The sequence below is a fragment of the Calliopsis andreniformis genome, chromosome 3 (genome assembly GCF_051401765.1).
Source record: "Calliopsis andreniformis isolate RMS-2024a chromosome 3, iyCalAndr_principal, whole genome shotgun sequence".
Taxonomy (NCBI): domain Eukaryota; kingdom Metazoa; phylum Arthropoda; class Insecta; order Hymenoptera; family Andrenidae; genus Calliopsis; species Calliopsis andreniformis.
In genome coordinates this window covers 24,490,586-24,511,165 of record NC_135064.1, presented here as the reverse complement: position 1 = coordinate 24,511,165, position 20,580 = coordinate 24,490,586, and the positions used below count along the sequence as shown (strand labels likewise).

General features: G+C 46.4%; 1 protein-coding gene across 1 annotated transcript in view; it reads left to right on the top strand.

Moving 5' to 3' along the window:
- Nucleotides 1-220: 220 nt before the first annotated feature.
- LOC143188829 (protein groucho) overlaps nucleotides 221-20,580 on the top strand; it is a 115,781-nt gene continuing 95,421 nt past the window's right edge. Inside the window, exon 1 of the mRNA XM_076393296.1 lies at nucleotides 221-1,141. Coding sequence (XP_076249411.1) covers nucleotides 1,082-1,141 — 60 coding nt within the window. The 5' untranslated portion in view covers nucleotides 221-1,081. The remainder of the gene's footprint in view (nucleotides 1,142-20,580) is intronic.

The window sequence follows — 20,580 nt, the reverse complement described above, 5'->3', positions numbered from 1 at the left end:
GACCCTTACGTAACGCGACTTAATTGTGAAGGAGCTATCGCGCCGGTTAATACGAGCGTCGAGAACGAGGAGAGACATTCGAGGGGGTGCTTGGCGGGTTTAACTGTGGAGTAACGGCCCGTCGGGGTGGGGGAATGGAAAGATTCCTCTGGAGGGGATACCATCCCCACTACTTGCTCGTCCATCAGTCGCTCCGAGGCCGTTGTGGAGAGAGGTTTGTTCACGGTGCTCGTCCGCGCGTACAGCGTTCCCGTGGCTCGCTTTCACGTTGCTCGAAAAACCGGGGCCCGATTCGCGGTGCTGCTCGTTCGATTCACCCGCGACTATCGGTGCTGAAAAGATCCCATCGCCATTCGGAACGGATAGAGAACGTGTGCGGTGCTAGTGTTGGTAAACTTAACCTCAAAGTGGCGGCGGGCCACCGTTCTACGCTCGTAAACAAGCTAGTGCAGTGCTCTGTGTAACAGTGTGTCCACGTTGAGGAAGTGAAACCCCCTGAAGGGGTAGGGGAGAGGTAGTTTTCTCTTGTTCCATTCGTTTGATGCAGAGGAAAACGGTCACGTCGGATATTCTTCACCGCGGCGGTGGTTGTGTCGCTCTGTTTTACCGACCGACAAAAAGGGCACGCCACGCTCTCTCTGTTCGTGGTCCGAGCGAGATTCCTTCGTGGCGTCCTCGGTGTCACGTTATTAACCTCCAATGAACGTATCGAGCGCTCGAAATAAGTGGTGATACGAAAGTCAGCGTTCGAGACGGTGTTATTGTTCGCTGAGACGAGGATGCGGTAGTGGCGGATGGCAAGGGGACCGATGGATCATCGTCGTGCACCCGAGGCGGGGACCTTCATCGTATCACGTCGACAGTGCCGTCGGAAGGGTCGGTGTGTCTCGTAGCCCATCGCGCGGGCGATTCGAATCGCGGTGTTTTATGTTTGTCCCGTTGTTCGCGTTTCTTCGCCGAATGCCTGTGGCCCGCGTTGGTGTACCGCGCGTGACATGAAGCGTATCGTTCGCGTGTTTTGAGAACACATACACAAAGGTATTATTATTCCCTGCTTGTTCGAGACCAGAGAGAAGGAAACATGTATCCCAGTGCTGGAATCAACGCCGCCGCTGTGGCTGCCGCTGCTGCTAGGCATCCGGTAAGTGAAACTACAAATTTAACAAACGTGTACAAATCAGTTCTTTCTCTGTTATGTCACTGCATATGTTCGGGAGATACGTAGATTTAATCGTGTCTAATCGAATAGAGACGTCCAAAGGTTTAATTACTTTTTTGGAGGGGGTAAAGCCTTATTTTTTGTACACGTGATTCTCGATGAGTTACGCCTTTGTTACGCGGTTTGAGCGATTAGTACCTCGTAAGACGATCTCACCCGTAGCTAGAGAGACTTGGCTTGAGTTTCACGCGCATGAGGGACTCTTGCGATTCCGATCACGTGCAGTGGCGTAGAAACCAGCGTAACGCCTTTTTCGTTCGTCTATCGAATTACTTCACGGTGGAATTTCTCGAACGCGCGCGGACAGTCGCGAAACAGGATCGTCGCGCGCATTTCTATTGCACATCGAGGGAGGCGTGCCACGTCAAAACGTGGGCCATTTCTGTGATGTTTGCTTTCGATATCGTTCTCAACCTCGGCTTACAAATCGAATTACGTATATGTATCTACTCCGAAATCATTTTTCTTTCGAATCTTTTTTCACGGGAATTGTATTTTCGACTTTTTCGTGTTATAAAATATTCACGTAAAATTCTCGACCAATGTTTTTTATCTTTATTTCATCAGTGACATTATATCGTATTTGTACACTGAAGGTGAAATTTATTACACGTGTCTGACATTGTTGCTGGATAAATTTTTTTCTGTATTTGTAACTTACAGTGTATTAATCTCGCCTTTTTTAAAAATGATATTTTACATATTTCTTGCAATCAATCTTTTATTCTTTTCTATGGTAAAAATTATTATATTTATTTTTGATACACCAGTGTAAAAGCAATATTGAGTCCATTACTTGTTCCGAGCCAAACCGTGTAACAGGCTTTTAGTATTTTCTGATTGTAGCACGTTTTAAATCCCTTGGTACTTCTGCAATATTAAGCCTGTCAGTACTTAACTTACGAAAAATTTCAGTCTCGCAATTTTAAATCAAGTTTTATTTTCAGATATATTTCTTATCTGAATTGAAAAAAAATTATACAAATACCTCCATTGATTCCAAGGTTACACAAGATATTTGCACTTCTGATTTGCTCGTCTCTAAAGCTTGAAAAGTGTGACTCAATCCACACACTCTAACTCCAAGATCCAAATACTTACCTATGCATATCCACTCCATTTGCTTTTTCCTTGTTTCGATGAAGCATAACGTTAGGCGTTGAGTCCAATAGGACTGCTAAGCATGTACAGGAAATCCCATCTTAGTAATTCACGCCATGTATCGAGTTTCTAACATTGCCTGGGTAGACTAACAGGGCACCATGAGCGTCTGGAGGTCGCGGTAGAGGGGGCCACCGTCTTTAACCGTGTCAAATCGGTATAATATATTCTAATGCGAGTAACGGTAGCGGGACGATTGTATGCATTAACTTGTCAAGCGGCGTGGTCGTGAGTGTTTGCCCGGTCGATCGGCGCGTGCGACGGACGTTCATGGGCGTTCGACGCACACGGTCAACGACATATTAAACATAAACTGCTCCCCCCAGAGGAGACGAGTTAACTATCTAAATCTTAGTACCTACGTAGCAGCCTGCGTGACGCGTTTTTGCGTTTAAGATGACGTTGCAGATGTAAGGGCAGCATTAACGGGCGGAATTACATTATTCTTCCGTTGCCATTATATCTGGCTCGACCCGGTGATCATAATAATTAGGCACGAACGCGAAAAAAGTCACCCATTACTTTCTATTATAACGGTGTGTTGTCGGGCGAAAGGGACCCTCGGATAGAATAATGAAAGCTTCATCTGGCCCGTCCCTAATAACAGGCGTTACACCGGATGCGCGGCCCGGCGATATTGTAGCACGTGGTGAGCATCGGGGGTAGAGAGCAGAGAGCCCGAGAGACACGGTGAATAGAATGGGACGGAGGTGGGGAGCAAAAGAGCGCCCCGAAAGAGTCGAGCCACTGTGTGTATCCCCCCTCGAAAGGCGGCGACGATGTTGCGCGGAAAAGGGTGGCTTTGTCGAGTGTCGCGAACCAGCGAACAGTGACACAGTGGCGGAGCGACGGAGACAGAGGGGGCTCGTTCCAACGGAGTCGTTACTTTCTTCGTTGCGGCCTAGAGAACCGCTGCTGGCGGAACACGCGTACATCATGCAACTGTATTAGACGAGCATCACCTCCCGCTGAATCGTGGCGTGTACGCTCGCGTCGGACTCCGATTCGACAAATATTGATACGTTTAATCGCCTGCCCGTTTGCCCCAACGCTTCGTACAAATGCAATTTTGCGTGTGCACAGCTGAAAAAACTTTGGAAATGTCGATTCGAAACTGAACGCATCGGCCGCGAGCGTTCCTCTCTTCAATTTTTTTTCCCTCGAATTTTACGCTCTATAGAATTCTATGCATATGCACGGGGCGTAAAAAAGCAATAGTCATGAATTTTGTCAATTAAGCTGAACGGGGTTTCGTTAGGAAGGTTTAGTAGAATTGATCTTGACCTGGAATTTCAACGTTATCTTTTTTCTTCTCAGTGTTTTTGACGTCGACAGAAGAGCGTACAGTGTTAGGTACACGTTGATAATGAATTGGACTTTTTTTTAAAAGCTCGTTTGAACCCTTCCTTCTTTTGGTCAGGTTGTGGATTTCTGGGGGAAATGGATAATAGTTGTAAACTTCATTTTGATTACAATTATAAGTATTTTCATATTTCTTGCATCTGTGCATCACGAGCCTCTTAATTCTAAGTTTCAAAATGTTCACTTTTTAGAGCACTGAAATTTTGAAATATTTGGTTTCTCAATATTTCCAAAATTCAACTTTTGAAATATTCCAAATTACAGATTCACAAATATTTAAACATTCAAACATTAATATTTTTGAATTCGTTTCTTAATGTATAGGAGGGAATTATGCAACTATTCATGAAAAGAACGATTAAGTCAAAATAACTTTATTCCCCATCCACATTTGCAAACTTGCGACACATATACAGTCTTCTTCGATCACTGATACGCGTACATGTGAGCATACTGAGTTGGAGCTCCCGTGAGCCACAAAGAAGTTCAGAGGGCATTAGACAAAAAGGTTTCCGCGCAACGTGTACACGATAATCGGTCGATTTCAAGCTTTGAAGCCGACTGACAGCGGGCACAATGGTAATGCGTTGTTGGAGCTCGCGGCACGCGGCGAGAGGGACGCGCGAGACGATGCGAATCGAGTCGCGCTTGTCGGCACGGAAATACGGAATCACAGTGATATCTTGAGCGTCACGTCGTCCATTATGCTGATGCGCCCGGTAAATTTCACGCATTATACTCCCATTATACGTTTCCTGGCCGAGTGGAATCGCGATCTCCACCCGCCCGCGGTAATTACACGGTGCTGCTTCTCGTTCGCCATGAGGGGAAAGAGAAAGGGGCGGGAGGAACCGATTGTTTTAATTTCTACGTTCCCTCGCATTAGCGTTCTGTTCCCCTTGCGCTATTTTCCACTTTTCTCCAACGGTTTTTAATTCAGCCACGGCATTCACGGAATCTTACTCCGTTAAATTTTCACGTAGTCCAGTTTTATGCTGGTCTCTTAATCTTCTCGCAGTTTAACTTGTATGAGCACCAATTGTCTAGCGACCGAAAACGTACAGAGAAGAGAGATGAGTTCTTTTACATTTTGTTCTTTGTAGAAGACACTTATTTTAGTCGTAACTTTTTCTGTAGATATTAAAAAATTTACTACTCTCTTATTAGTTTGACTAATGGAACTGCTTATTGCAGTATCTATGAAAATTGAATTTATCTTGTTTTCTTGAGGTCTCGTAATCGCATACATATTTGTTAAATATAATTATTTCTTACTCAATCGACATGTAAATCTAAGTCCTTCGTATAAAGAAAATAGATTAATATTTGACATCGATAAGTGGCTATAAAAAACTCCCAACACAATTTTAAACAAGGTTCCTAACGGTTTTGTACAAATTTCAAAGTCAAGTCTCAGCTCTAAAAAGAAATCGAGACGATCTTATTACCGAGACTGAAGGAGCACAGCACAGCCCATAAAGAATCGTTTTACGCGACATACTGTACGTGTCTGAGCGTTTGTTTCAGCATCGGATGGAGCACGGCCAAATTTTATCTTCCTATACGTTTGTTCGGCACCTGGGGTGCGCTCGTATTGCTTCCCCGCTCTCGACGCGACATATTGTCTCTTCCATTACTCTCTTTCTCTCGCCCTCCAGAATCACTTACGCCGCTGCTCCTCGTATTATTGTTCGCTGGGAACGGTACAACCGTAAAAATCATGCCGATAAAAAGGGAGCGTTGTATCGGGGACAGGACGTATCGAAGTGTCGTAAAAAAAAAAGGGAAAAAAGAAGAGTGAAGAAGAACGCAAACGGTTCGCTTCCAATAAGCACTTGGAGAGAGCATAAAAAGACGATTCTCTCGATACAGTGTCGCGAAGCGTGTCGAGAGCCTCGAAATGGATACCGATAAGACGATCGATTTACACTCGTATATGAGTGCACACGCTCGCTCGGTTTTTCCCTCAATAACCAGAAGATAATTAAATCGACGGCCTTTGCTACTGGCTTCCTGTTTATAATTGTTGTTTAGAGGAGGACGGTGCTCGGATCGAGGGAAGCCAGAGGGCACGGTGGTCCGAGCACTGGGTTTATCGCGTTAAACGCTCTTTCCTCCGATATCGACGCGAATTAGTCGAGATTGCCCAGGGATTCCCTCTCTCCCTGGTTTCTTTCGCCTTTTACTTTCTCACTTCTTAAAAGGGAGACGGTTTTAGCTGCAGGTGCTCGGGGAACGTATAATCCGGGGGTAGCCGAGCGAAAGAGGCGAACGACTGCACAACTGGCGAGGCGTCCCCTCGGCCCCTTCTACCCTGCCCGAAATAATCCCCCGACTGGCGCAACAATGGCCAGAAACGAACCCCCGAGCGTGAACCGTAATACCCAGGAGTCCTCGGGGTGCCGTAAATTGGTCCACTGGGAGCGCAAAGGAGGGAGAGCCTCGTCGAGTGCTTCGCCCGTGGACCCTCGCGGTTACTTTGCCCACCCCTCCGTCTCTGTCTTCTGTTTCGAGGAACATCCTACTCGAAATCCCACGGCGTCCTCGTTTTTTTCCCTCTCCTTAGTGCTTTTCAATTATTCCGCGCTGCTTGCGTGTTGCAACTCCATTCGGGCCCATTGTTCTTGAGCACCGTTCGATGAACGGGGGGTTATTGAGTCTTGATTCGAGCTGAGTGAAACGCCTACGTAAATAATTGTTTTTTTAAGTCCCTTGCTTTGGTTCAATTTAGTAGTCAGCAAATTATTATAGATCCTAGATGAGATTTGGACCAGAAGAGTTATAGTCAGGATGCTAGGAACAGGAGATACATCTCTACTCTAGGGAAGCTTCACAGAATATTGATAGGACTCCGTTCAGTACAAACGCAACCAAAATCGAAGCGACCAGAGTGTGGAGCACAGACATATGGAGCAATCTGATGCATAGGAAAAGAATTCGATTTTTCAAGGCTGCTAAATGGGAAGACTCAAGGGAAAGTCCTCGGTTCCCCACGCCCAATAAATATTCCCTAGGGGAGAAATTTGTTTGTACGTGACCGTCGCGCGAGCATCGTGGCTCGTTTCTTTCGTCGTTCGCGTTTCGCGAGACATTCGAAGCCTGCCTGTTTGTCTTCCTGTAACGCTTTTCAGCCGAATTATTTATCTTCTGGGGCCGTACCCTCTATAGATAGCCCCGCGAGGCACAACCTTCTCGTCCTCCCGAGGTTTCTCAGTGAACGAGGGACAGAGACGGAGGGCGTCCGTTTGAACCGAGCTACAAGGGGTCCTCGAGTGTTCAGAACATAATCCATTGTGCAGGGGCGATTGTGTTTACGTCTGCATGCGTTTCCAAGTGGAATGGAAGTTCTACGAGCCTCTCCTCCTCTTCTCCGGCTCCTCGTTTAAATAACTCTCAAATTACCTCCGCCGTCTCTCGCTCCTCCTTTTAACTCCTTAGAAAGGACCTGGGTCTCCTTTCGTACGTGGTCCCACCGCTCTCTCGTCTCGAGCATTTATTCCTCGATCGTTTCCTACCCACTAGTTAATTCTCCCTACTTGTGAACTAAGAAGAGGTTCCAGCATTTAAGGGGTATTCACGATTGGCGACTCGGTTATTAGGAGAATTTTAATTTGGAGAAATTATAACACTTTGAGTACAAAACTTTGGAGTTGAAAATTAATTTACTTTGGTTTCACACAGAAGTAGGTGTGAAAGTATTTTCAAAAGGCACAGAATTCACAACATTAAAGAAAAAAGTTCAATTGTGTATTCTGCAAAATATTTCTATCATTACAATACTACGAACCTAAAGAGAAGTACTAAATATACATATAATTTCCATACCTATGCAAAATATCAAAATCCTGTGCCTCACGTATACTTTCTCAAGAGAAGAAATTTCAACGTTCAAAGAAAAGGACTTCTTATCCCCTAATAAAGGAAGAATAGGCACTCGGGACGAACCAGTCTGAGGACTCGTTAAACACCGCAGCTCGAAATCTTACGTTTTCGCTTGTAACGGAGCTAATTAGTGCACCCTTCCCTGTTCCTTCTACTCCAGAGAATCTCGCCCGTTTATCCGGCAACGGTTTGTCGACGATCGCGAACGGGTCTGATCTTAATTATTCATAACGTTTACGGTTACGATAATAACCGCTCGCGACTGTAGATTACACGCGCAATTAAGTGAGTTCGCTTCGACGCGATAAGTTGCCCGAGATTTGAACCCGGAGAAAGGAATGAGCAACGGAGGGAACATGTTTTCGCCGTTCGATAGGACCAGAGCCGAGAGGAACGTCCACGATTTTCACGGCTCGTTAGTCACGGCTTTATAAATCGAACTGCCTCCTAACTGAGAAGGAGAAAAAAGGGACCGAGGAGAAAAGTGGCTCGCGTGTGCGTGCACCAGCATACGAACGAAGGTCTCGCGAGCATGTGACCGCCTCACGAGCGGGGAATGTGCGAGTACATAAGTATTTCGTGCACGTTCGCTTCGAATAATGCGTGAAGGCACTTGGCAAAGAGCGATGGATACTGCGACAAGGGTGTACAAGGTGTTTCAAAGTGACTGGTCAGGCAGAAACTGCCGTGGAGTGGTTGTGCAAATGAAGGGAAGTGGAATATATTTTTGGGAGAGGTTATAATGGGCAAGGAATTGTACAGCAGTTTTCATTTTTGGGGGACAGAGTTTGTCAAACGTAGATTACAGCGTAGGCCAATGTTTAATGTACATATTTAGGGTGGACCTCTATTTGTAATAACAAATCTATAGCTCCTTTTGTTAAAGAACTTAATCTTCCCATTAATCCCCGTTTTTCGGAACACCTAATACTATTATGTGTTATTCTGCAGCCCCTTTGGAACAGCCTGTATAGAAACACACACACACATACACATACATGCACGAATTCTCGTGCATGCACAGGGGCAATACATGCACGTACGTAGCGCGATAAATACGCCTAACCGCTTTGTAAACCTCGGCAGGGAGGGTGGTTGGAGGGGAAAAAGAAAGTCCGAGGAAGCCCCTTGAAGTCCCCTCGGACCTGCTCGTACAGGAGAATGGCACTAATTGGCATTAGGCTTGGCAGTTTGTCGTGTTCCCCCCTCCTTGGCCTCTGTGCGCTGCTGCTCCTGCACCTCTACATCATCACGGCCCGCACACCGGAGCATTTCGTTTCCATGACTCCTCTTCCGTGACTGCGAACATTTCTCTCTCCCCTTCTGCCCTTTCTCCTCGACACCCTGCCCCCTTGCCACCCCGTGAAATTGCCCCTCGGGTCGAGACTCGCAATCGGGCATAGTATTACTTATCGCTGTTGGCAGCATGCACGCTGGATATACACACTTAACGAGTATACCCCCGTCGATCCGAGTTCTCGCTCCTGCTCCCCCTCGGCTCGCCCTTTTGTCCTTTAATCCTGCCCGCTTTGGGACCCCGTCATTTCTCGTCACGGGAGGGTTATTACCCTTCGCGGCCATAGACATCGCGAAAAATGGGTACGCATCGATCTGTGGCGATTTGGATACATATTAGGTAACGTTTGATGCTTTGTGAGATTGATTCGTTTATTGGTAGGGGTCATTTTGTGTATCTTGTGGATGGGATTGCTATTGAATCTAAATTTTTGTAGAGATATACGGTGTATTTTAGACCTAGTAGAGGGTTTATTCTCATAGCTGGGAGAGGAATTTTAAGGAGTTTTAAATATTCCATAAATGTTGTTTCACTTTTATTTGAAGTAGATTTGGGGATTTTTTTCCATGGATAAAAGAGATATCCAGGTTCCACAATTCTTTTAGTTCCACCCCTAAGAGCTGGAACTACTCAAGTCCACTAATATTCCTCACAAAAGAGACCATACTCTTTTCTCACAGAAGACTACTCCTTATTCAAGGAAATGAATGCTATATTAAAATCTTAATATCGAATAATCCCAAAAACACATCCTCCATCGGGTTTTCCCAGGCAAAGCTACACACCTTCCTTCTGTCCCGGTTCACGAAATAATTGAGTACCGACATCGAAACTGAGCATACAGCGTATGTAAATATGAGACCATGATTATGGGAAAGCGGATAATGGGTTGGTAGTTAAATCCACAGTGCGGAGCAGATTTCATCGCGTCGCTAATACCGCCGGCAGAAATCTTTTTATCGCTCGACAATTCTGCGCGGAGAGGCTGGCGAGAATTCTCGAGGGATTTTCTTCTTTCACGGACCGCTCGGGGATCACGAGTCCCCGAGTCGTCGCTGATGGAAAAAGCTTCCACCCGTTTCTCGAGAGATCCTCGGACGACACACTTGCGAATTTCCAACGCTCCCAGGCTTCTCTGTGTACATACACCCACACACGGCCAAGGATATTCTTTTCGAATACGTCTGGCCGACGGCACACTGGTTTTCCGCAAACCTGCCGCGCTATGCAAATATTTGCCGGACGTTCGTCGGTCTCTTCTCCTTCTTCTCTTCTCGCGCCGCGTTCTCCCTGGTGTGTTCTCTTAGGTCGCGTCGCCATGGATACCGTCGAACACGGAGGAGGAACCCAGGGAAAGGGAAAGAAATGTCCAAATATTTGGCCCCGACTAGCGAGCCGGGCTCTAATCAGTTTCTTTTTGCCGCGGGACGGCGACACTGGCCTGCCTGGAGCTCGCTGGACAACAGGCGGATTACTGTTGTCTCCTTAAGCCGCGTTTCTACGTTCCTGAAGCTGAAAGTATGAGTACGAGAAAGATTCGTTAAACAGAAGAAAATGGAGCCTCTGTTAACACGTTCCCTGCTGAAATGAAACTGACGCTCCATGTGATAACTGCCAGCCATGAACCTTGCCGTTAACTGAACACAGGTGTCTCACGTGATGGCGCGAGGACGGCGACTAGCAGGACTTCGAACGTGTATCGAAAACGGTACACGTGGCAGGGAATGTGTTAAATGTGCAATTGTAATATGCAAAGAGAAGGAGATGCAAAGATTAAAATGCATAGAGGAGAAAAGGTGTTAGGAGTTGGAAATGTAGAAATGCGGCCTAATACCGCAGATTAAAGATTAAAGATTAAAGATAAAATATAAGAATGAAAGGAAAATACGATTTATTAGAAATAGAAATCAACTTGTGTCTATACTTAAAAAAAAATCGATTCCCACTGATAGAAGAATCATAGAAAAAAATGTGTGTGTACCATTCTCCCTGTACCCCCTTTAATATCAGCATTCACCTTGCATCAAACTCTCCCTACGCCAAAAGAATGCAAAGTACACAGTTAAAGTCCCGACGAGCGGGCCGCTATCGGATTATCAAATTCCCGTTTACGGTCGTGTCAAGTCACACGTGAAACCCGCCGGCTAATCCAGTCTCTTCGGCGGCCACCACTCATCGAGTATTCCAACGACAATCGTTTGGTAGCCCCGGCAGACCCTCGCGTGTCTATCCCTCTCCCCTTGCGAACAGCCAACAACAGCACACGGGCACTGTCCCTATTATTTTCCACGAGGTCGTCCGTGACCACCTCGGGGGTCCCTCTTCGTGATCGGTCGTAATTTTTGGAAGCGAGCCGCCGCGACCCTCGAGGGCTCCAGGGCGTTAAGCCGAATTAACATAAGAACGTGTGTGCAAACACGGAACGTCGGAGGACGGGGGACACGGGGTTGTCGGCTGGGGAACGAAGAGCAGACGGACTGACAGAGATACGCTCGCAGAAAGCTCTCTGGGATGAAGCTGGAGATAGATGGAGGGCGGGGTGGCGGGGGGAGCATCGGTGGGAACACGTGTCCCACACGGAGATAGTTAATTACTCGTTTGTGCACGCTGCCTGCTGGCTCGGCTGGTCGCCGACGGGAGGGTGAGCGAGCGAGACGGAGCGAGGAGGAAGAGAGCGGTGGAAAAGGGAGAAACGGAGCGCCGAGGGAATGAGAGCAGTCGAGTGGAGGAACGAGAGACACGGTCGGCGAGTCGTCGCTGGAGCGAGAGAAACGACGAGCCATGGGATCGGAACGAGAGGGAAAGGTCGTTGAAGAGGATGGCGACACGGAGCGCGCGGTGGGCGCGAGAGCGAGACGGGACATTCCTGTTCCATCGGACCGTTGAGACCCACGGCTCGCCACGGAGGTGGAGAAGGTGGCGGTGCGATGGGACAGGCTATACGAGGAGGAGGCGAAAAACGAGGATGAGGTTAATGATATACATGGGGGCTACCGTATACTACCGGCTCGATCCCATCTGCGGCTACCTTGTCTCCTTTTCTCTCGCTTCCTCGCCTCCTCTGCTCCCGTCTCCCTCGATCCCGAGCTCTGTCGACCCCTAGCCGCCTCACTCCGCTGTCTCGAGCCGCTTCACGCTTCTTTCGCTCTTTACGATTCAACAATGCGCCTGCATTTCCATTCTTCGGTTATCTACGTGCACGGATACTAGCGCACGGCGGTCTTGTGTGTTAACACGATTCGGGTAGACTGCCGAGCGCTCAATCTCGCTGCTAACGTGTCGCTTTCTAGTCGGTGTTGACAGCTGCGCCAGGGAATTTGTTGTGTGGGAAAGTCTGCAAAGTAATTCAATTATGGAATCCCTTATTTTGCTCAGGCGATTTCGAAACGATAAGTTGAGAGTTGTGGGGGCTTGTATGGTGATGGTTAGATGCGTTTTTGTATCTTTGGCGTAAAATAGCATAGAAGCTTTGTAATTCGGAGGAAGTATGGTATGCATATTGGGTGTTAAATTTAGGGTTGAATCTTCAACTCAAAGTAGAGAAAAAAAAGGATCTATGAATGTTCATCTCATTTTACTTTTCAATTAACTCAAGTTTGTTTAGACAAATTTTCAAATTTAAATTCAAATTCAAATTCGAACTCTAGCGTCAATTTCAATTTTTGAATTCAAATTAAGGTATTAACTTACATTTTCAGTAGACTAAATTTCTGTTACATTTATATGTATCTATATCTGCTTTACAGTTCAACTTGTGTTCTAATTACCCTTAAACATAATCCACATATACGAAATTTAAATTCCAACCAACCGTACTAAGTACTCCAAGCCGAAGTAATAAGCACTCCGCATTTACTAAATCATCTCTTACCTAACTCCAAGTTCATCAGAGCTCAATAACGAGCGCAGTACCAGTGAGTCGTGTTCACAGATCGAGTACATGGACATCTAACACGCTAATTATTACGAAATTCAGAAGGTGCGCCGGTGCATTAAGGAAAACACATAATTACACCGTTAGTGAATCCTCTGGCTCAGTGAGAGATTGCGTCGTGCAACGCGTGCGATTAATATCGCTGCTAGCGAACGTGTACGCGCCTGGTTACACGGTCGTGAGCCTCTTTGACGCTTTGTGCGTGGCGCGATGGCGTGTACGACGAAAGAGAGACGATTCGTGCCACGTACCGACCGAAGAAGGGAAGATTGCGCGAGCACAATGCGATTCCGTGCAGCCAGTTTCATAGTCGCTCGAGCGAATATCGGTATTCGCTACCGGCGTTACAAGATCGCCGCACGCTTCGCTGATTTTTCGAAGAGCAGCGAACGAGGAGAGGAAGAGGGACAGGAACCGTGCACGGAGAACTCCGTTGCAGAAATACGGGCATGGTATCGAGCAAGTCGAGCGAAGCTGTTGCAAACGGGTCTTCTTCGTATCGTCGGTTACTCCTTGCACTGGCGTAGTCGTTGCATTGCAGTGATTTCGCAGATTTTTTTTTTCAATCTTTGCTACCTTACCAATTTAGGTAGAAACGAGTAAAGTAGAGCAGGTATAGGATGATCAAAAATAGACTTAGTTTCCAGTTTTAGCTGAATCTGTTTAATAATCTATTTATATGCACTAATTTTATGAAAGTGTACACGACGGTAAATTTCCATTCGAGACGAATTGCGTCAAGGTATTAAACACACTGTATTTCAGAGTATATTGTCGAAAGTAGAGCACCACGTTCGTACTTCCCACGCTAACAAGTTATGAATTATTCCAACTGGTAACACTGTTTCCGATGCATTAAGTGTAACACTTTGTGCAATTAAAAGTGCATTGTCCCGGAGTAAACAAGAAAAGGGTCGAAAAGTAAGCACAATAAAAAGGGACCAGACGTGGCATAGGTCGTTTACCCTTCTTTTTGGCCAAGCCTAAACTCCTCGTCCCTGGTTGTCCACGCCGCGGTAACAAGATGTATCTTGTTTCTTCTTTTTTGTCGTTCCTTTCTTGGACACTTCACGCTGCCTCGAGGGACCACGAAGTCAACCCGGGGATAATAATAAAAAAAGAGGAGAAAGAAGGAGAGGTAGTCGGGTCGTCGAGTGCTCGCCGCGTAGCTACATTAGCTGCAGCTTGTTCGCAGATAAAGGCAGCCACGCTCTTAAAAACCCTCGGTCGACCGTTGTCGAGAGATAGCTCCGATAATGGGCCGACATCCAGGAGACACGAAAGACTTTTCTCCCTATCTTCCTTGTCACGCTTTATACATTTATCTCGTCCCGTTCGAGCTGCGCCAATCGTAGCCCCGAGAAACAGGTTAACGGCCGCTCTGGACATAGAAAAACAATTAAAGGCGATTCGACTTCTTTCCTCCAGACAGAAGGGATCGTATAATTTCAATTCATTCCGCCTTTTTCCTTCGCCATAGACTGATGCTTCTCTAGCCGTGGATGCATGCCTTTTTGCGGTTATAAGGTTCTCTGTACGTTGTCTCTTGGAGCTGGTGCCAATGTTTTTGAAGTGGTTAGTGACGAGATTTGAGCGCCATCTGGGGAATCCCTTTGGTAATGTTTCTTTTTACTGTGCTACATATTTACATTAGTAACATTATACTGCTCCCTATGAAAACATCAACTCCTCGGTTCACGTTAAAAGCTTTCCCAAGTGTAGAATTTTGCACCGCAAAATTTACTGTAATTTGCATCGAGATTGATCACACTATACTGTTCTCCATACAAGCATCAACCCCTCCACAGTTCTCCGTTGCAAAAGAGTAATAGTAGTGTCGAGTTCTTCAAAGCTGCACGATTTACCTCCAATAGCATCGACCTACAAACGCATACACAGGGCTCGGCTGTATGGTGTTCGATGCTCGAGTGACTCCATGAAAAAGAGATGTTTTGCACGGTCCCCCGGTCGACAAATCGTGCCCGATGATTCGCACGAATCGCGCATTCACGGTTGCCAGAAACAGATCGTTGAGCACACACACGTCGTTCTCCCGATTAGAATCGCAATTTAGATGCTCTCGAGTGATTTTGCCGCGTGCTCGAGTTTCATTGCCCCTGTCCTGGCTCACCCCCGTCGAGGGGACGACTAGAGGGAGCGTGCACGGGGGGTGACCACCCTATAATGTCAGATAACGAGATTATCGTGAACCAAGTGAGGAAGCGGCAGCGGTAAGAGCCGTGCGTGGCCATCCTGCTCGGGAAATTTCATTTCGACGTGACCGTCTGACGGTTGCTACCCCCAGCGAAAGGCAAGGGGGGTGAGGAAGACAGCGGGCTATCGGCCGAGGGAGATCGGGAAGGGTGACATTGTTCGTAAGTGTTAGGGATTTGGGGGGAGGCCCCATTCACAGTCCCCCCTCGACTCGTTCGGTTTGCCAGTAATTGTAACATATTCACCCTTGGCGCGTAGTCAACCCTTATGCAAAGTTACCTCCGTACATTGTATTTGGCTCTTGAAGACTACGCAGGATGGTGGATCCAGCGGTGTACTTGTGTTGCGCATGGGAAGGAAAAGTTAAGAAGGGAAGAAGGGCGATGTTTATTCGGTAGTGGGTTACTTCATCTATTGTAATGTATTTTGGGGGGTTTGAGCTGATCTTTGTCGCTTGATGGAATGTTATTGGCAATTTGGTTTTGGTGCCCCTCTGACAATGTGGGATAAAGTAGAATAAGGTTTTATTGAAGCTACTGAAATACCTACTAAAAATAGTAATACGGTCAGGTATATATTTGTCTAAAATCTATGTTTCACACAAAAATAACTTCAGTGTTTTAAACAAAAAATGTGTTCTATATCCTATACAAAAAATAAGGATTCAAATCCACCAGAATTCAGTGATTAAATATCAAATTTTAAACCGTTGGAACAATTCCACAGACTCGTGAGTCATGGAGGGGTTAATGAATATTTAAGACACAAACCATCACGTCCAATATATTCCATTCAGCAGCAAAAAGGGGTGGTCGACTAATCTCTTTGTTAAAAGGGGGATGATTGACGCTTCTACCACGGGTCGGAGCAATCTCAGAAAAAAATTCGACTTCACCGAAGGATAACGGTGTGCTCGTGTGCGCGTGACCGTGTATATGTGTTGTGACAGAGGGGTGGTTTTGGGCGCTCGTAAAAGAACGACGATAGAGGGGCAAAAATGGGGTTTATGACTGTAACAGATTAGGTGACCGAACTACCAGGGTGGTTCTTGCCGTGCTTCCTATTATCGTAGAGCTTTTGTAGTGCCGTGCTTTTGTTGAAACGCCCCATCTCTCCCTCTCTGCCCCTTCCCACCCTCCGGTCCTTGCCGAGCAAGAAAAGGTATGAAGCGGACAGTGAAAGAGAGAGGTCGTTTGAGGGGGTTGGGTGGCACCGGGCTACGACAGTTGGCCGATATTTGAGCTTCCTTTGTGTCGCTAAAGTACCGCGCCCCCATTGGCGTAGCTCGCCCCGGAGTTTTCTCGTCGCGCTTTTATCTCCCGCTGCTTTTTCGCGGCGGCAACTCTCGACGGGAACAGAGTCGGCGACGGGAGCTGGAAAAGATAGGCGTCAGAGGTGGGGAAAGACAGAGGAGATTCGACCAGTAATTACCTGGTTCACTCGGACCAGACGAACCGTTGTCTTTTGGTCCTTTGTTCGCTCTCTGGCTTCTGTTCATTTAATCTTCGTCCCGCTTCCACGTATCGTTTTTCTTTCCTCTCGCTCGTTGTTTTTTTCCCCTAAACTCCTCCCTTTTCCGTCCCCGCTGTTACCTTTTGTTTCACCACCACCAACTGTGCCGTCTGTTCCTCTCTCGCGATTTCGTCGGCCTGCGATCTTGCTTTTCCTCATTTTTTCATATCCGCTCTTTGTGAGCCTCGTGTTTTCGGAGTCGCGTTTGTACTTCAGAGGCTGATATACTTTTGCTTAAAGCATTCGTATCGTTATTGCGGGCTGTGCTTTGATTACAATAGAGAAGCAAGGAGCTTTGATTACTGTAGAGTTTACTCACTGCGAATTCGGTACGAGGTAGGGTTTTATAGATAATGGGAGATGGTCTTCTGACATCAGCTTAGGCGTTGGTAACTCGTTCTTGTCTGTTTTAATATAGCAGTAAAGAAAAAAGGGTGAGTTACTTTAATGTATTTGAATGGAATATTGTATAAGGGTGGAACAGCTGTGAGTTTATAGCGAGCAAACACTGTAGGTGCATTCAGCAAGGGATTAAGAGAAAAAACTTTTATATTCGCGTTAACTAAAGGGAAGTATATTACAGTATATGACTTTGGAAGTAATTGGCTACAACAGTGACATAGATTACAGTAATCAAAACAATTTAGCTTAAGCCATTGTCTCAGGAGAATAGGACACAGTTTGTGAGAGGTTCACATCGCACTAAACTTACCTGAATACCTGGAAAACTTGAACCTTTCTCTAATATTCAGCTCTACTAAAATTAACATAATACAAAGCTTCTCAGTTATAGTCCAAAAGCCACTAATGTAGAAAAGCTCTTCAACTCTTAACCCAATAGTAAATACAATACTCTCACTCTTTTTACACCTACCTGCAACCTTCCCTCCCCTCATCATAAATACTCCCAAAAACTAAAACTGCCAGGATCGCTTACAAGAGGACTCCAAAGTGCCACCATAAGAAGGAAACCTCCATACCCAACGATTTCTATTCACGAGCTATTCACTGGTCAGGAACAATCAATGATCTCGCACTTCCATAGCCAATCAGGCCCCATGGGTAGCCAGCGGCGCGACGGGGACGGTTTCCGACCGGTTGTAATTCGTGTTTAACTTTAATTAGCCACGGGGGAAGGGAAAAAGCCTGTGTCGGTCTCGCCAGCCAGTCTCCACGGTGCATTTACTCGAGCAACACACCGAGTGCATAAACGTCGCCGGTGCGGTGTTATTAAGTCAAGTCGGCCGATCCTACGGAGCCTCGAGCACAGCTGGTCGTCGTCGTGGGTCGTAATCGTTGCGGTGCGCGCACGTGAAAACGCGATGCAAAGCACGCGTGTAAACACACATGCGCGTTCTCGCGCGCGCGACAGATAAAGGGACATGCACAGCGGAGAGAAAGCAGGAGCGACGAGAGAGACGTAACGCGCGATGGAAGGCGCACGGGACACAGAAGGAACAGCGGACATGATGAAGAGGGAGAGAGGGTGGGGATGGAGGGCGAGAGACAGAGAACGTCGAGGGACGAGCAACACACAGAGGCAGCACTTATCCGCGTATCCAGCTCCGCAGTGTGACGTTATTTCACGAGAGCACCGATCGTATCGCCTTAATTGCTCGCCGGGTTAAACTGCCGCGGCCACCTCTTATCGACGAATCTGCACGAGTGCTCGCTGGAACGTGCGACGGAGAGGGAAAGCGACGGAGTCAAAGGGACGAGGGTCTGCTGTCTCCTGTGTGGTGTGTGTGCCCGATGCACGAGCGTGTCAGGTGTTTGCAGCTCGATTCGCGTCAAACGGCGCGCTGCTCACCATCGCGGATCAAAGAAATCCACCATACGGATAACGTCGAGATGCATCTACAAACGCCTGCAGAATAGGGGCGCTCTTTGATTGCGTGCCGCGTTCCTGAGACGTCGATGCCTATTGTCGGGGGATTAGGGGCGATAAGACTCGTGTCGCAGATGAGAATGCAGATTTCGACATGCGTGACGTGTATATTCGATGGTGAATTTCATTTGTTAGCGGTGCTAGACGCTGGATATGTTTATTCAACTGGTGGGAGAACTTTTAAGTTTGCAGGCTTTTACTGTTTCTTGAATCAGAGCTATTTTTAATTGTTATAAATTATTAGTGATATATTATGGAAAATTCATAATTAGCGTTTTAATTTAACAAGCTCCTGCATAATCAAAAGCCAACAAATTATCTCTGAGCGCCTATTTCTCATAGTAAATATTGAAAATGAAATTTATAAATTGTGTGAACCGTACCATATCACATGAGCATAAAAAATCATCAATCAGCTACTCTCTCTTTTCACCCCTCTCCACTTTGTCGCTCGATTTCAACTAAAATAAAGAGTGGAAGCAGATGGAGCTCGCTGAATAAACCTGCCATGTTCGTGCAACGGCACGATTTGTAAAATATTTTTCGACGATAATTCAGCAGTCGATGGGAGAAGAGGTACGCGTTTAAACGCAGCCGTTAAAAGAATACGAGCGTGTAGCGCGGTGCTGTTTGCGCAGCGCATGAAATATTTCCGACAGAAACAATAGGTGGCTAATAAACGTGATAGTAAAAGCGGAAACGCGGGCGTTCGCAGGTGTGTATCGGCGGGTGGGATCGATACGGGAATAAAATCTCTCAATTATCGCTAACGAGAGTGGAACGAATTGCGTACAGGGCTGTAAGCTCGCATACCAAAGAATTATGGCCGCGAGAATCGTTCCCGTTTCCACTCGGTGTGTATACAGGCGGATTCAGCTGTGCTCTCGCGAGCGCGATCATTACGCCATGCATTATTTATGTCATTCCGTGTTCCGCTCACAATGTGGGTCTACGAATCAAAATGCATTGCTTATGCAAATGTCGGTCGCGCACCGTAGTCTCGGGGTGAATTCGCAGTCTGCTTCGGGGAATAATCATAATGATCAATAAGATACACCGTTGTCGACGAGGCGTGCATTGTTTCCTCGTCCCCCCTCTCTTCATCTCTCGCGTCGTTTTCTCGCCTCACTTTCTCCGCTTTCCTTCCCTTCGCCTCTGTCTTCGACCGTTACCCCTCTTCATCCATTCGCCTCGCCTTCTCTGTCGTCGTTTCTCGCCTGTGCCTCATGCAAATCTTGAGCCGCATTGTCTGACGATATTAGGGGAACTGTTATCGCGTTGCATAATTTCCGTGTTCGCTCGTTCTCTCGGGTTTGTCGTGCCAGATCGGTAATCCGTTTGTGTTCGAGCCTCGAAGCAGACGTTTCTCGAGCGGCGAAACTACTTTCGCAGGTGTAGAAACCGCGGATCACGAACCGAACCTGCTGATTGAGTCTCCTATCCTCCTCCAGACGTCCCAATTAAACCCCGATTTTTTGCTTCGCTCGCTTGAAATCGTGCCAGTCGATCCTTGCTGAAGCTCGTTTCGGAGCTATCAGAGGAGAGGGAAATTGATGTGTCAAAGGCAGTGCCATTACAGACTTTTCATTTTAGATAGAAAGAGATTTATACAGCATTTTACAATGGAACCACTGTATAGACAAATTGAAAATTAAAAAATTTACGCCTGAGTATTTCAATGCCCGAAAGTGTTAAAATTTGAAAATTAGAATATTTGAAATTTTGAATATTTGAAATTTTGAATATTTGAAAATTTGAAAATTTGAATATTTGAATATTTGAATTTTTGAAATTTTGAAATTTTGAACATTTGAAATTTCGAATATCTAAAACTTTGAATATTTGAAAATTTGAAGACCTACTGGAAAGGTATACCGACTCTGCAGAGACTCAAGAATATAAGTTCCATGAACAGAAGCGTATAAATTCCTAAAACTTAACATCAGTCTTCGAATTCCGCGATACATACCTACATACACACATATACCTATACCGATCCATGAATGCTACCAATCAATAGACAACTTAATTGGATAAAATATTCTGGAACAAGGTATCAGGATGTTCGAACGTTGCAATATTTTACGAATCAATAAGCAATCATTCCCAAA